The sequence below is a fragment of the Thunnus maccoyii genome, chromosome 17 (genome assembly GCF_910596095.1).
Source record: "Thunnus maccoyii chromosome 17, fThuMac1.1, whole genome shotgun sequence".
Classification (NCBI taxonomy): Eukaryota; Metazoa; Chordata; class Actinopteri; order Scombriformes; family Scombridae; genus Thunnus; species Thunnus maccoyii.
The window spans coordinates 30,192,561-30,207,970 of NC_056549.1; the positions used below are offsets into that span (position 1 = coordinate 30,192,561).

Below are 15,410 nucleotides of genomic sequence, written 5' to 3' on the forward strand. Positions count from 1 at the left end.
CGAGGCAAATTCTTACATACCAGCTATGGGATTATGTTTGTAGCTGTCCCAAAAGTCTTCAAATTCTTTCTGAACATCCTCCATGAGCAGAGCAGCAGCACCATGCTGATTGTTGACTTCTATGTTGTTAGCTTTAAGGACCAGCTCCACATCACAGCGACTGCCATCATAAAAGGGTTTCCAGCGTTGGCACATCACCCCATAAACAGTCACATCATCTCCTGGGAGCACCACATACAGTTAATAAACAATAAACAAATAAACTGTTAATAAACAATCTAATCTCAGATCATCATATTGGTTTATTTTGTCTTACTGGAACCTGGCTATGTCATGAAGAATATGTTAGCCTAAAAGAATCCACTCCCACCAGTCACATTAATACTCACATTCCTCGAGACACTGGCCGAGGAGGTGGAGTTGTAGCCATTTTCAACTCAAGCCTGTGTTAATCAACCCAAACCTAAACTTGATTATAACTCATTAGAGAACCTTGTTCTTAGTCTTTCACACCCAACATGGAAAACTTTACAGCCAATTTTATTTGTTATAGTGTACTGTCCTCTTGGCCCATACTCTTTTATTTGAATTCTGAGTTTCTATCAAACTTAGTTCTTAGTACAGATAAGGTTATTATAGTAGGTAACTTTAATAGTCATGTGGACGTCGATAATGATAGCCTTAGCACTGCGTTTATCTCATTATTAGACTCAACTGGCTTTCTGTAAAAATCCTATTTTATCAGACCATTATTTAATTACTTTTGAATTCCTATTACTGGACTATGTGCCATTAGACAAAAATGTCTTCACTAGATGTCTATCTGATAGTGCTGTAGCAAAGTTATAGAAAGCGATTCCATCAGCATTGAATTCAATGCCATGTCTCAATACAACAGAGGACTCTTATGCTAACTTTAGTCCCTCCCAAATTGATCATCTTGTTGATAGTGCCACAGGCTCACTGCAAATGACACCTGACTCCATTGCCCATTTAAAAAAGAAGATAATAGAACAAAAGAGGTTAAATCCATAGTATAATTCCAAAACTTGCAAATTAAAGCAAACATCGCCAAAACTTGATATGGCGTTTCACCAAAATGGAACAAATCTCACTTAGTCTGACAAGATAGTCTTAAAACATATAAGAAGGCCCTCTGTAATGCCAGAGCTGCCTATTACCTATCATTAATAGAGGAGAATAAAAACAGCTCTAGGTTCCATTCCAGCACTTTGGCCAGGCTGACAAAGAGTCATAACTCTATTGATCTATCTATTGAAGTATTCCTATAGCTCTCAATAGTAATGACTTCATGAGCTTCTTTACTATTAGAGATAAAATTCATCACCTCCAGGTACTGATTTATCCCCAAACACAGGAACCTTAGAAACAGCTGTAAAACCTGATATTTAGTTTGTTTTTCTCCAATTGACCTTCTTGAACTAACATCAACGATTTCTTCATCTAATCTATTGACCCGTCTCTTAGACCCCATCCCAACTAGGCTGCTTAAGGAAGTCTTACCCTTAGTTAGCACTAGATATGATAAATCTGTCTTTAGTAACAGGCTATTTACCACAGTCCTTTAAAGTAGCTGTCATTAAATCTCTTCTTAAAAAGCCTACTCTTGATTCAGGTGTTTTAGCCAACTATAGACCTATATCTAATCTTCCCTTTCTCTCTAAGATCCTTGAGAAAGCAGCCACCAATCAGTTATGTGACTGTAACAACAATAGTAATAAATAGTTTACTTGACATTTATATATATATATATATATTACTTGTCTTGATAGATCTTAGTGCTGCATTTGACACCACTGACTATCACATCCTATTACAGAGACTTAAACATTTCATTGGCATTAAAGGAATTACATTAAGCTGGTTTAAGTCCTATTTGTCAGATCAATTTCAGTTTGTACACGCTGATCATGAATCATCCATGTACGCAAAAGTTAGACACAAGGTTCTGTGCTTGAACCAATACTATTCACCTTATATATGCTTCCTTTAGGTAATATTAGGAAACACCCCATAAAATTTTCATTGTTATGTAGATGATACCCAATTATATTTATCAATGGAGCCAGATAAAACCAATCAGTTAACTAAACTCCAAGCATGCCTTAAGGACATGAAGACCTGGATGACCTGCAATTTTCTGCTACTAAACTCAGACAAAATTGAAGTTAATGTGCTTGGCCCTAAACATCTTAGAAACACATAATCTACTGATATAGCTACTCTAGATGGCATTGCCCTGTCCTCCAGCACCACTGTAAGGAATCTGGGAGTTATTTTTGATCAGTATATGTCTTCATAAACTGCCTTTTTTCACCAACATATCATTGCAAAAATCAGGCACATCCTGTCCCAAAAAGATGCAGAAAAACTAGTCCACGCATTTGTTACTTCTAGGCTGGATTATTGCAATTCCTTATTATCAGGCTGCCCCAACAAGTCTCGAAAAACTCTCCAGCTGGTCCAGAATACAGATGCATGTGTAATGACAAAAACTAGCAAAAGAGATCATATTTCTCCCATTTTAGCTTCTCTGCACTGGCTCCCTGTAAAATCCAGAATAAAATTTAAAACCCTTCTCCTCACCTACAAAGCCATTAATAGTCAGGCACCATCATATCTTAAAGACCTCATAGTACCCTATTACCCCAATAGAACACTGCATTCCCAGAATGCAGGCTTACTTGTGGTTCCTACAGTCTCCAAAAGTAGAACGGGAGGCAGAGCCTTCAGCTATCAGGCTCCTCTCCAGTGGAGCCATCTTCCAGTTTCGGTCCAGGAGGCAGACACCCTCTTGATGTTTCAGAGTAGGCTTAAATCCTTTTTGATAAACCTCATAGTTAGGGCCAGTCCTGACTTGCCTTGGAACAGCACCTAGTTATGCTGCTATATGTCTAGAGCTATATGTCTGCCAGGGGACATCCCATGATGCACTGAGCTCCTTTCTCCTCCTCCCTCTCTCCATCTGTACGCATTCATGTACAATTAATGCATGTTACTAACTTGACATCTTGCCAATAGTTTTGTGCTTTCTTGCTGCTGCTCTTAATTTTAGTTGTATTTCTATTATTATTGAGGGGACGGCTGTGGCTCAGGAGGTAGAGCGGGTTGTCCACTAATTGGTAGATCGGTGGTTCGATTCCCGGCTCCTCCAGTTCGCATGTCGATGTGTCCTTGAGCAAGATACTTAAACCTTAACTTAATTGTGAGAATGTGTGTGAATGATTAGATTTCCTCTGATGGGCAGGTTGGGACCTTGCATGGTGGCCCCTGTACCCATTCAGCGTATAAATGTGTGTGAATGGGTGAATATGATTCGTAGTGTAAAAGCGCTTTGAGTGATCGGAAGAAGAAAGGCGCTTTACAAGTACAGTCCATTTACCATTTGTTATTGTTATTATTGTTGTTGCTGCGCTTATATGTCTCTCTCTATCCTCTCCCCCTCCCTATTTCTCTCGGCCCAACCAATCAAGGCAGATGGCTGCCCACCTAAAGCCTAATTCTGCTTGAGGTTTCTTCCCGTTAAAGGGGAATTTTTCCTTGCCGCTGTCACCAAGTTCTTGCTCATGAGAGAATGTTGGGTCCTTGTAAATTAAAGAATACAGTCTAGACCTGCTTAATGTGAAAAGTGCCCTGAGATAACTTCTGTTGTGATTTGGCGCTATATAAATAAAATTGACATGACTTGACATGGAACTGGGCTCAGCTTGAGTTGCCACATTAATGGCTGTTTCAAGGAGCTGGTATGGGGGTATTATTGTAGCAATATTATTCACACGTGTGTGGAGAGTTCTGAAACTGCGTCTCACAGGTTATTTGTCAAGGTGAGGTGTCTGCCTCCATCCCACTACAATGGAGGTAAACAGAATTTTCACAGGCCTCACTGTAGATAGATAGATAGAATACTGTCCCAATGACAGTGTATGAAAGTGAGCGTAATCTGCAGATTGAACTGACCATTTAAATGGGCCAAGAGGAGAGAAGCCCTGTGGTGAATGTTTTTTGAGGAACAAAAACGTTATCCTCCGTGGAACACTGTGAGGTCCCAAAACTCAATATTGTGCCTTAAATTTTAATAAACATCACCATAAATATGCTGACAATCCTTTCATTAGCTGAATTAAGCTATTAAGATTTAGCCTACAAAACATTGATATTCCTGTCCATGTGTTATGATATCTGTGCAATGAAACAACATAAAGTAAGTTATGGTACAGTGAAATGTGTTAATAATGTTATCTGTTACCATATTAAATACTGTCATTCAATGATTACAGGGTGTGTTCAGTATATGGTTATGCTTTCATGTGCGCAGTATGCCACTAATTATCACTGCAAATATTATGAGGCAACGTATTTAAGTATCAAAACTTGAAACTCCCTGTAATAACTTGACAGGACAAAATTAAGTTTTATTCTCTAGAGGAAACCGAGTTTGAACTTTTACTTGTAAATATATCCTGACAGCTCTGATGGAGCTCAGGGCTCATTCTGAGGACTCATACTTTATTCCAAGTAATTTAATTGCATAAACTTGGAATCTATTTAATATCTTGCCGATCTGATGTGCAGAAAAACACAGAACATCAATTACCGTTATATTCTCACTAACGCCTGTCGCCAGGCTGAGACATTTAAATAATGAATGAAGTTAATGATACTGTGACACATGCGTAATGTGCACAGTGCTGCCTCGATTGGAGATACACATATCAATCCTGCTGCTTTATGTTTGTTATATAATAAAGCACCAAATTCAACATACTGTACATTCAGTTGTGGGCAACAAACAGAGCATCAGTGCTGATGTCTACAAATATATAATATTTAATAAATATATAAACCTATATAGCTATGTATATTTTATCATCAAGGCGTGGCTTTATGGATTAACTTGTTTGGGCAGCACAAGAGCATGAGACAGAGCCTGAAAGCCGGTGTTGGTTGTTTGAGGATGATAGGTAAAACTTACACTAGTGCATAATGGTGTAATGGAACGTAGTTGATCCGTGATCTGTACGGATCACCCCCCACAATTCGGCTGCAGATTGTCTCATTGGAGACAAAATACACAAACTGCTGTAGCTACAAGTCATGGATTTTGAGAAGCAACAGCCAAATTAGCATCTAACAGGTCCGACATGACATTTTTGGATATGTTTATATGCTGTTTAATGTGCTGTAGCTGAGCAGCTAATTGGCTATCTAGCTGCTAACTGATGATAGTGGTGCACTTTTCCCCGGTCAATGTTTGTTTGGTGGCTTATTCAACAAGCTAGGGAGCAGGACAGGACGTGTGTTCCTGTTGTCACCGAGTTTTGATGATGTGGACACAAGCTATTGTTTCATTCACCACCATGTTTTAAGGAGGACTGTATATGCCTCATATTGCACTTTAATTTAAAAATTGAGTATTGGATATTTTACATATATTAAGATTTTGTTTAACCATTGGACATCTTGAATGTTGTTTTCATTTAAGACCATGGGCAAAAGCTCCTTGTGTTTTACAGAATAAATGGAAAGCAAAGTTATATTTGCCTCCCTTTTTTGTTTTTGCTGATCTGAAAAATGATATGACCAGTGACTCAAACCGTGACAGAATCCAAACTGTGAGTTTCATGATCCGTTGCACCCCTACCAGTGTATGCCTACTGCAGAGAGATAGATTAGTTACTTTTGCTTTAATTAACCATTAGGAGCCATGATGAGTTTGTCTGCAGCCATCCGATCAATGCATTTAACAGATTCCTTGATCTGCTACACTGAGAACAACCAGTATCGGACCCAGCTGGTAAGAATGTTGTTCTGACACAGAAGATCCAAGAAAAGCTAGTTAGATCGATGGTCATCACTGCTCTAAAATGTCAGTTGACAAGAAAACTGCATAATATTTGTCTACAAATTAACTTAGAATATTAAAATCAATATTATTGACAACTATTAATAAGCTTTAAAAATTCCAATACCTGATTATTACATCATATGATTTTAAGCTCAGCCAAGTCAAGTGTTGTTGTGCTGTCACTACTCACGCCGAGTCTAAAACCTGAAAGGAACCGAGAGAGAGAACTGCGAAACAGCATCTAGTCTGTTATAGTGTTTCATCACAATATAAAAGGACATGATGGTAAATGCACACCAAGTTCAAAGACGTACTGCCTAAGGGAGATTTACAGTTATGTTAAAAGAAAAAAAAGAAAAAGCAGATCACTGCGTTCCAAGTCATAGTGTGTAGCTATTTCTGCGATTTAATATTTATACATTTTCAAACACACGTCCCTCCCCAGAAAACTATTACACTGGTGCATCATAAGATGAAGCAAGGCTATTTTATTACACTTTTCAACACCATGACAATTCAAATAGTTATACAGAAGACATTGTGACAGATGAAGCTTTGATGCTTTGGGGCTTTTTTTCTAAAGATTAAAAGATTTGAAGCTTGGGTGCTTTAAATTCTGCATCACAGCGACATCTAGTGGTTAGTTGTTAGTTAGTTAGTAGTGCAACAACCAGCGCAAGCAGCGCTCAAACTGTTTAGTATTTTCCTGACCTTGAAACTGGCTTTGGCCATCTGTGTGGTCTTTTAGTGACCAGCGCAGAGCGCATGGTGCACAGATGGGGGGGGGGGCACAAATAGGTGGGAGCTTCAATAAAATGAAGCAGCACAATATCCAGCTTTTGCATTTTGGCTGACATTTGGTCCGAGACGTTGCACTGAAAACAGACTTCTAAGAACCACGTCTGTTTCTGGCACGACATCAATCTGCTGCTTCTTTGATGATTTTATCAACAACAGCAGACTAAATACTTGCTACAGGCATGCTACAATTTCAATTAAACACTCTCAAACCAAAATCTGCACAGAAAATAATTTCTTTTTCAAACTAGTGAATATTTCAATTTGATATCACAATTAGACTTGGGCCTGGCATATCGGCTCTATAACGCCCCCTAATTACTTTTAGAATTTTAGAGGTGCTAGGGCTATTCGAAAACTCAAAAATCTTTGCATATGCATCAGAAGTGGCAAAACTTGATATCTGATATGGGTCTTGGACTTGTGTGTGGCAAAGTGGCTCAAGGGCACCCCCTTGAAAACTTCAAAGTCAAAGCCCCCACCTTTAAATTTGACATAGATGAACAAAATTTCCCAGTCAGATGTAACTCCAGACTTTAAAAAAAGCCTCTTGGAGCCATACCCTAAGTCCAACAGAAAGTCAGCCATTTGAATTTACTGTGTAATTTTTTCGCATAGTGAAGCCATTCACAGCTAATTAACATCTAACTCTAATCTCTCAGTTAATTTTACCTATAATTGATTATGCTGACATTGTCTATCTGAACACCTCTGATACTTATCTTAGACCCCTGAATGTATTGTATAACTCTCTGTGTAGATTTATTTTGAGGTTTCACTGGGTTCAGTTCATCTTTATATGTGTTTACTTTAATTGTCCTTCCTATTTGAAACAGTTTTTGGTTCCATATAGATCTTCTTATTCACTCAGACATATGCAATATCCCTTCTTTTCTGTCCCCAGAATTTTTAAAGAAGTTGGACGCAGGTCTTTTCAGTACAAAGCTCCAGCCAACTGGAATAATCTTCCTCTTTCTCTTAGATCTATTAACTATTTTTGCTGCTTCAGGACTTTTTTATTTTGTCATCTTAAAACAACCTGTTCATGCTTTTAATTTGTGTGAATTTGCAATTAGAAGATGAATTGTTTCAAGTGCTCTCGGTAATGATGAAACTGATCTGTTTTTACAGGTCATTTCTCATGTCTTGTATCTAGCTTCTTGTATAACTGCTGAGGGTGGGAGTGTGGTTGGGAGATGGTGAGAGAGCTATCTGTATCTGTGTATTTGTAGTCTATGTTTGTTATGTAACGTTGTTGTTGTAAGTATGTTATATTCTGTATTTTGTGTTCTTAGGACCCCCTTGAAAATGAGATGCTACATCTCAAGGGGCTATCCTATTAATAAATTCAAATTCAAATTCAAACAAACTCCCCCTAGAGAACTAACACAAGCGACTTCAAATTTGGTAGGTAACATCTAAAGACCTCTGCAAATGCTAAATTGTGAAGCTTTTGAGCTCAGTCAGTTCTGCCCAAAACATGAAACAGTTGTAACTCCACTTTTCAATTCAAAGTCCTATCTGCCCCAAAATATCTCATGCTTTAAGAGCCCAGGCCTGAACATATTTACATGTCAATATTGAGTCATAGTCATAGCGACACCTACTGACGACAGGAAGTCAGCCTTTTGTGACAGACATCAATCGATTTACATGAAATTTACATGGTGTGGTCTACCGATGATATACAGCAACGTGACGAATAACTAGTGGGTAGGGGTGTCGTGATACAGCGGTATTGACGATTACCGTGATATTCAAAACATTAAATATTGCTATCATGTACGTACACATATGATAATAAATATGATAAATAATTTAAGACCTCTTGAAACCCCTTAACATTCCCAAGGCCTGTCACACTGTTAAGTACACAAGTATGCTATATATACAACTCTTGTCTTTAACGGGGTACTTACGCGACACATTGATGCAAACCATTTCAAGATACAATCACAACAGCAGGTACAATCAACGCTTGTCAGACCATCAACAAACAAACATTTACAAGATTCATGCTACTCACCTATGAAGCCTCATATTACTCCCTCATATTACTCCACTGACTGATACAACTCCGACAAAAACGGTCCTGTTACATTGGCAAAGGTCCAGTTGATCCAAACCAGTAAAATACTTACTCCAAAACACATTTTTACATGAATAAATATCAACTAACGACTGTTGCATCATTTCAAATTAGCCAGCCAGATGTCTTAATCTTCCAATGTATTCTCCATCATAACTCACGTTAGCATGTAAACATTAGCCACATCTTGGTATCAAAATGGCAGCTGCAACCTGACCTTTCGATTGACACCTCACCTGACCCAACGGGAGCTTCCATGTCCTGTCCACAGCCTACAATAGCCAACAAGAGTCCGTGTTGAAGGAGGTGCCTGTCCCTCTTCTTTCGTGTAAAGATCAAGCCAATTGGAACAGATTCTTCTGATGACTGACGCTTCAAATAGCCATCAAAATTCCAAAAATGACCATATGCTGCTTTATTGCTTTTTATAAAGCCACAACATGGAAATTATGTAAATATAAATAGTTTGTTGTGATTTACTTTATATATGAGCTGCTTTTCCACCATAGCACTTATTTTGACTCTTTTATATGCACAAAGTATAGTTTCGACAGGGAACAAAGCACTATAATGTGTTTATGCTTCATTACTCTGAAGCAGGGGTTATTTGGTGTCTTTAAATGGACTTTTTTTGGAAGATACCTAGACATACCCTTAGAAAAACATGTGTTAAATGTTAATTTTCTGTGGTATTGTTATTAAATTTGAACTTGGACTAGGTAAGGCTCCATGCTGTGGTCCCATTGTGTTTTCCAGCTAATAAGTCACAGCTATAGGTCATCTACAGGCATCTGTTCACAAAAAAATTGTCAGGCGGAAATAAAAACCTTATACTTCAATGTGTTCAAACTTCTTTCAAACTTTGCACAGTTATGGTTACCGATTCTCTCTCCACCTCCCTACACTCATATTTTGAGTGCAATTAATTTGCCAGAAAAGAGGCAAAACACAATAAACAAAGTTAAAGATGATTTGACTGATAGCATTTTTTTTTCAAGTTTTCTATAGGTATCGCGATAATATCGTTATCGCTCTTTTGGCCATGATAATTATGTTGTGAAAATCTGATCTTGTGATAGCCCTATTGGTGGGTGTTCTCTAGCGCCACATAGTGGACACAGGAAGCAGTAGTTATCTCCTACATGCAATGTACAATATTCATGAAAATGTATATCCATGTCAGTTGCCCTCTGGTAAATGTATTGCTGCATTAATATTTCACTCATATAATATTGCCTTCAGGCAACAGGAAGTGAAGCCTAAATGACACACAGTTTATCAAATTCATAAACAACTTCCAATATATGCCATCTCCAGTGCCACGTACTGCACACAGGAAATAATATTTAACCATTCACACAGTGTCCGATAATCTTGAAAATTAAGAGCTGTCAACTAACCTCTAGTAGCGATGCCATGGCTGCAGCTCCCTACAATGTGCGCGAGGGCCTGTTCATTGCTGCTTGCAGCTTTAATTAACATTTTGTTCCACTACAACACTGTGAGTAAGCTGCATAATACATTTCCAGTAAGCTAAGATGATTATTGTTGGTCTGACATCAGCCATCTTGTAGAATTACTATACAATATCACTTGGCAGAATGGTTTTAAAAGTTCTTACTGCTATAAAAGTTTTAATACTGTATCAAAAGTCGCAAGAAATTAATGAGGCAGTGTTAAAATCAATTTCTTATGTTACACTGAGTGTGAGTGGTGACAGCAGAACAAACTGACTGACCTGACTGGCTGAGCTTGAAATCATACAATGGAATGATCAGGTCTTGTAATGTGTATAGTAAGTATAAAATATATATCAAATTTATTATATTAAAAAATGTCTGTCAATCAATATTGATGGTTATATTCTATATTAACTTATATTAATATATAATTATATTAACTTGTAGACAAACATTGTGAAGATTTCTTGTCAACAGGTCATCACTGCTGCAAAATTTCTAACTGCCTTTTCTGGGATATTCTGTGTCAGAACAACATTCTTACCTGCTGGGTTAGATACTAGTGGCTCTCAGAGTAGCAGATCAACAAATCTGTTCACTGCAGTGATCAGATGACCGCAGACAATCATGTTGTGGTTGTTTACAGAAACAAGCTAGACAGTAACGCTAGCAAACCCCAGCAATAAAATATAGATGAGATTGCACACATTCATTGTAATAATGTTAGCCACTAACGGAATATTTATTTAGGTTTTTGGTTTTTTTAGTGTTTACTTACAGTTGACATTCTTTCAGGGGAAATATTGTGATAATACTGCTCCATTGTGAGCTAACATTAGCTTGTGCTAGCAGTTTGTAAAAACAGTCTATTGAGAGGCGTACCTGAGTTGTGACTGATGACTTGTCTGTGCTTCCAGCTCTTAGAACTAAATACTTTTCAATCATACATAAAAGGCCATTTGCACGTGTTTTCTGAATACATATTTAGATTCTTTTACACGTGTAATGCACAGTCTAATGCAAATTTTACAAATTCGTCTACACATTCACAAATCTGTGTTGCATTTACAGATCTGTCTACACATTCACAAATCTTGATACACTTGCAAATATGAATACACATTTGCAGATTTCTATACACATTCACACATTTCAATACACATTTACAGATTATTTTATACACTCACATATCTAATCTGATTATGCACACACAGATTGAGTTTCACAACTCACACCACACACATTTGCGGTAACACTTCCACAAATTTCAAGGTAATTAGGTGGTAATTAGCAAGTAAGTTATTTGAAATTACCCCAAAATTACCTCAAAATTTGTCTCAACTTTCATGGTAAGTAGATATAATAGGCAAGTAAGTTATTTGAAATTTTGTTGAAATTACCCCAAAATTTACCTTGAAAATGGTTTGGCCCCCCCTCCACTATGTGACTTTGTGTACGCGCGCTCAGTAAGTTCTATTAGATCCTCCATGTGCTGTGTGTATTTTGTATGGTGTGTTCTGTGTGGGGTTTTTTTTGTTTATTTGTTTTTTTTTTTTGCTTTTTACTGTTTGTTGTTGTGCTGTTGTATGTTTTTTGTCAGGGACTACAGATGCAAATTAGCTTCAAGCTAACTCTGTTGCAGTGCATCTTTAATGCACACTGTCCCATTCAATAAATAAATAAATCCAATTAATTTCAGAATTTCATGGTAAGTAAGTGCCGTAGTATTCCTTAAAAGGAGCTACGCTACCAAGAATTTCCCAGGCAACAACACAGAGGTTAATTCACGTTTTGGAACAGCGCTGCACAGAGGCTCCCAAACACTATTGATTTCTGAATGAATGGATGTTTGGCGTTATTTTTGGCATTAAAAAAATATTCTTTTGGCCTGGCGGGGGTTCTCGTTGCCTGATGAGCGAAAAGCACTGATAATGCATTATAAAATGATAGATATAATACTTTTATAAGTCATTACATAATGCTATATTAATGTGTTATGATCATTGTTATAAAGCATTATGAGTATTTATGAGTGCATATAAGTATAATTATACAGTGCTATAGGCAGATTATAACATATAAGTATATTTATGATGCATTATAGACATGGGCATCATGGAAACTGTTACCATGTTTATTTTAGTCATTGTAAGGGTTTAATTCTGTGTGTGTACAGATTTAATTCTTATAATTCTAATTTGATAAAACAAGGAAATTCAGACTGTGTGATAACTGCTCTGCAACACTTGTGTTTGGGCCATTTTGTGTTTTTTTGAGGGACGATTCTATCTGTGAGTGGAGCTGCTTCGTCTGCTATACAGATCGTCATCGCTGCTTGTGGATACCTTCATCTTGGCAGGATGCTGACATGTGGATGTTGCACCGTTCCAAGGGGGCAATAGGAACCAAATCAATGGGAACCTAACTAAGGAGCATTCTATTTTATTTTAATTTTTCCTGAGATCTCAGGTTATTTTGTTCTTCTTGGGCCAAAGACAGACTTAAAAACTGACCACAACTGATGTCATAAAGTAACTCAAAGTTGACAAACAACGTTAAAGGAACATTGGAAGTGAAGGAACCCAAGACCAAATAAGACTAATAACCTTAAGATAACTTAAGGGAAAACAAAGACTGTCAAGAACTGATAATTGATAATAAGAGCATTTTGGTCCAACAGAGGATACATTTAATTTGTGTATCAAGCACTGAGAGTTGAATACTTCTTAATTTCTAATTTACTGCAATTTTGTTTGTACATTCATTTGTTTTTAATTTTATTTTCTTGTGGTATAATTGAGTTGAAGATTTGCATCAAACAAAGAAATTTTGTTTTTTCTAAAGAGATGCTTTGAATGTATAAAAAGAAGCAGGAAAATGAAAAAGAATACCTTTATAATTAAAGCTGCAAGCAGCGTTGGACTGGCCTTAACACCCTTGCGCACGTCGGGGCATGGTGCAGTCAAAGGGCTTCTGTTACAGGCATGTAGATGTCTTCAGACCCGGGCTGTTTTCAGACAGTGCAAGAAGGAGATAAACATCACTTCCTTTGTCCACTATTTTTCCTGCTGCTGGGGCTGCTTCACTGAAATTTCGTAGGGGGTGCTATTCAGCCCGTTTGCATCACTGATAAAATACAAGTCATGTACACATGTTCAGGCCGTGAAAGTGTAACATGTAAAGTTTAGTGCAGACTGGAGCATTTACAATAAAGTTATAGCAACGTCCATGGCGAAACATCACATCTAAACAGTGTGAGGATGAGAATTTTCTGCAGGGTGAAACATGTCTGTCTTGCTCACATCTGTGTCATCAAAATCATGCAAGTTTTGGGCCCATTCACTTGAATTTCAATTATTAAATTGAAAAGTCTTAATGAGTTTGTGTGTAAAACAAATTCTATTTTTAGAAAAGTAAAGAACTTTAACTAGGGATGCACAATATTGGATTTTTTGCCAATATCCGATATGCTGATATTTCCAACTCATTGTGGCCGACTGCTGATGCCGATACCGATATATGCACATATTTTTTCCAGCTGGCTGAGGAGACTATCATGCATGCAAGCATAGGCTATACTATGATCAAGAAAGACAATATATGAGGGAAGAACTTAGGAAGACTGGAGTTCATGGCTCAGCATTAAAACTTTAATGAACCTGCTAAATTGGTGGAGCAGTAGAGTTTTCTTTGAGTTTATTAGACAGACAGGATTAATCTCTAGTCCACACTACGGACCAGAAGGTGGCGGTAATGCACCTAATACGCTGGTTGCCAACCGCCAGTATAAACCAAAAGAAGATTTTTTTTTTTCCCCCAAACAGAGTGGTACAACGTGGCAGCCGAAGTCTTTCATTTCTGTGCAGCTGAACACATCAGCTCCTCTGTGGACTGTTTCATGCTGACGGTCCCGGTGTTTCTTATGCAGGCTCCAGTTCACTCAGCTGCCCAACAGACCCGCTGCTTCTTCCCACTTTAACCTGAATAACTAACCGGGATTCGGTGCTCCAGTTGGATCCACCTGGAGAGTCAGGGCTAACGTTAGCTGGGAGGTTAGCATAGCGTTAGCCGCAGCATGACCGGAGGGAAGCACAGCCAGCTAGCCTCCCACGTATTGTTAGCCTCGGATCTCCATGTGGATCCAGCCGGAGCACCGAGCACCGGTTTGTTATTCAGGTTAGTGGGAAGAAGCAGCGGGTCTGATGGGCAGCTCTGTGAAGTGGAGCCTGCAGAGGAAACACCAGGACCGTCAGGGTAACACAGTCCATTAAGGGAGGCACAGTCAGGCGGCGGAGGGGAAGGTGACATATCGGCCTCTCATAATCGGCAGAACTCGCCGATGCCAATATTTCATTTTAGAGCTTTTATCGATCGATACCGATGACGTGCCGATAATATCGTGCATCCCTACTTTTAACCCACATTGCCTGGTCAAATTTTGATTGACATGTGTACTGTCAGGTGTGTAGAGACAATAAGTAACTGCAGCTGGACACAGAAAAATACTCATATATTTGAAGGGAGAGTGTGAGCGAACCGCTAGGTGCTCGGGCCTTTATAAAGGTAAAACTGCAGTACAGAGCTACAAAATTTAGTTATGATTTTATTTTTCTACTGCACTTTATCACTTAACAGTCACCCTCACTCAATTTTTCCCGTCCCCTCATAGGTCATCCCCACTACTGATTATACATATAAGACCTACAATTATTGTAAAATACATGATAATGACCCCAAACTTCATACAAAGTTTGTATATAATGTGCTGTAAGTATATAGACCTTTCTGCTATATCCTATAAAACTGAGTTACATCCAACTGTCACACCCATCCCCCACCTTTCTTCCCTCCTTCTCCCTGTCAGATTGAGAGCAGGATTTCAGCACAGTCTTCTAGTGGAAATATCTTCATAAATCCCATGACTATGGCCAAATCTTACATTAAAAATCACATTTTAGTAGGAAGTTTCATCGCGAATCCATTGATACAGGTTTGAAAGTGGTCTGACTTATAATTTAGACATCAGACACCTCAGTTGGGCACAAAGTCCATGCCCAGAGATTGCCTCCCCATTGGTTTACATCGTAAGGTGCAATGTGGCACTCCAACTTTCGGGGCTTATAAAATCTAAACCGTTCGAGTTATTACAAAGTTTTTAATAACTTTTGTTCAGCACAGTGTGATAAGTCATGTATTA

The 15,410-nt window shown here is 38.2% G+C and overlaps 1 protein-coding gene across 1 annotated transcript in view; it reads right to left on the minus strand.

The window, feature by feature from the left end:
- The window catches only part of mcm9 (minichromosome maintenance 9 homologous recombination repair factor), a 71,950-nt gene that overhangs the window by 29,051 nt on the left and 27,489 nt on the right, over window positions 1-15,410 (minus strand). Inside the window, exon 7 of the mRNA XM_042390235.1 lies at window positions 21-221. Within this exon, the coding sequence (XP_042246169.1) occupies window positions 21-221 (201 nt within the window). The remainder of the gene's footprint in view (window positions 1-20; window positions 222-15,410) is intronic.